Source organism: Glycine max, chromosome 7 (genome assembly GCF_000004515.6).
Source record: "Glycine max cultivar Williams 82 chromosome 7, Glycine_max_v4.0, whole genome shotgun sequence".
In the NCBI taxonomy this organism is placed as follows: domain Eukaryota; kingdom Viridiplantae; phylum Streptophyta; class Magnoliopsida; order Fabales; family Fabaceae; genus Glycine; species Glycine max.
This window is the reverse complement of record NC_038243.2, coordinates 29,492,570-29,495,150: the sequence shown is the minus strand read 5'-3', so window position 1 is coordinate 29,495,150 and position 2,581 is coordinate 29,492,570. Positions and strand designations below refer to the sequence as shown.

The window sequence follows — 2,581 nt, the reverse complement described above, 5'->3', positions numbered from 1 at the left end:
ACAAAACGAGAAAATCTATCAAACTAAACATATTATCACATGAAAAAATATAGACTCAATCATCCAGTAATAATCAGTATTCACCAATCAATCATTTTCACTTTTATATTCTTTATTAACATATTATCATTTTTTATTTCTTTAAAATTTAAATTTTGGTTTGTCTTCATTATTTTGTTAGTAAATGAAAAACTTTAAGTTTATATAATGAAATGTCATTGTAAAAAAAAAGTCATCACAAAAAAATAATTAACCAAGACAGTGGTATTTTTGAATCACATGTCACATTGTAATTTAAAAGGCAAATGTTAATTTTGATCCTTTATATTTTAGTGTTTTTTTCGTTTTGGTACATTAAATTAAAAAAATCTCATTTTAGTCATTATTATTTTTGAAGATTTTTATTTTGGTCCTTTTTGTTAAAACATTATATGTTAACAGAAAAAATGTAACATGTGCACTACTGCAAAAATTACTTTCTACGACATAGATTTTACATCGATTGATCGAAACCGACTTAGAAAGAAACACGATGACAGTTTTGTAAATAGATAGAATAGGTTTACGACGGTTTTGCAAAAACCGTCTTAGAAGTTTGTTATCCTCGTCCTTACTCTTTTAAATATTTTTCACTCTTTTAAATATTTCATTTCTCCCTCACTCTCTTGTGCTTTCACTCTTCGACTTTCCATCACTCTCTAGGGTTTGCCACTATTGCGGCGTCGCCAGAGGGACTAAACCTTCACCAGAAGAGTCTCCTCATCCTCGTCCTCTTCCACAACGAGCGTTCACATGATAGCCCTAGACGGTCTGGTGAATGTGAACTCCCTCTTCACGATCGTCGTCTTTGAGGGCCTTTCCCTCACCACCCCGGGCCAGCACAGCCTCGAGAACAACTCCTTCTGTGACGTCGGCGTTGATGTAGCCAAAAAGATCCTCATCTTTGAAGTGTTTAGCTTTTTCTTCTTCTCATCACTGGTGGCACTAGGGCTGAAGTTGGCACTAAATCTGCTCAACAACAAGGATGCTAACGAGGCCTTCCAGACCTACATCAACCTCAAGGCCCTAAGGCTCGACATGTTGGGCTCTGCCATTGCCTCCATCATGGGATCGTTGTTTTCACAGCATTAACAATGGTGGTGGTGGACGATCGGTTCAAAGATTTGAACCCTAAGATGTGCGTGGTTTTAGGCGACAAAGGATTCGTTGGAAGATCTTTGGTGTTAAGGCTATTGAAACTCAATAACTGGATTGTCTAAGTTGCTGATTCCACTCAGCCTCTCTAACTCCACCACTCTGAGTCTCTCGTTGAACAACTTGTCTCTTATTCTCGTGCTTCTTATTTCCATGTCGACCTTCGCGACAAACGGAGCATTATCAAAGGTGCACACTATCTGATTTTATTTCAATTTTGTTTCAAATGCAAATACTCATTGTTTATGGAAAAGAACAACATTGTTGAAAATTAAAATGGGTCTTGTGTAGTTCTAGAAGGTTCTTCTATTGTCTTTTATATGGATGTTGCCAATGTCGATGTGAATAACTTCTATACTTGCTATAAGCTTATGCTTCAAGGTTCTCTTCCATTTGTTGTTTTAATTATTCATTTTAATTGTTGATTTGATGTTTTTGGTTATGTAATTTTATGTTTGATTTTTAAGGTGCAAAGAATGTCATTAATGCTTGCCAGGAACGTAGAGTGAGATGTTGTAGTTGGTGGTTTGCATGATGGAGATAAGTGGTTGGCATATTCGTGGAAAGTAAGATTTTTGTTTAACCAACTTTCTTTTTTGTTTTGCTACATGTTAATGGATAGATTAGATGGTTTTGTTTTGCAAATGAATAAGCATTTTTAATAGGGGTGTGTGAATTATAGACTAACAACACATTAAGTGACCTTAAGGCTCAAGCGGAAGCTTTGATCCTGAGTGCCAATGACATTGATGGCCTATTGACATGCTTTCTTTGTCCTAGTAACGTTTTTGGACCTGATGACTATTCGAACCCGGCAAGTGCACCGGATCGCGCAAGTAGTATAAAATGGAAAGAACCGAGTATCGAACTCTCGGGGAACTTGTGTTACTTAGTAAAGTTATATTCAGTGAATAGGCGTCTAGTATGAAAAGAGATGTGTGGACTATGAACAAGTATGTAAATTAACTATTAAGAGGAAAATCACGTGAGTAATGATGCATAAAGACAAGTAGACAACATGTTGGTCTTCCTATTAGGTGCCTGATGTTAAAAGGATATTCTCTACTTAACAATGCTCATGTGTTCTATAGTGTCTCCTGAAATGCTAAACTCCGATTCCTCATGATAGTCTAGCCTAATCTCAATCAAGCATCATCCTCAGATTTCTCTTGTTGGACTAAACTCAACTAGAATCGCATTAAGACAAACATACAAACAACTAGGTTACCGTACCCCGATCCCTCGTGCTAATATGATAAACTAGCCTTGTCCTATCAAGTTCTAAGTATCAGACCAGTTTCCACTGTTGAATGATCCTAACAAAGCATGCATTTATGTGATCAAGGAAAAAACACACTGAAATGACGTTCTGATAGCACAGAGAACA

The 2,581-nt window shown here is 36.4% G+C and overlaps 1 protein-coding gene across 1 annotated transcript; it reads left to right on the top strand.

Moving 5' to 3' along the window:
* Window positions 1–792: 792 nt before the first annotated feature.
* Window positions 793–1,131, top strand: LOC100798557 (uncharacterized). Its single transcript, XM_006584289.1, has one exon. The coding sequence runs from the start codon at window positions 793–795 to the stop codon at window positions 1,129–1,131; it is 339 nt and encodes a 112-aa protein (XP_006584352.1).
* Window positions 1,132–2,581: the final 1,450 nt, after the last annotated feature.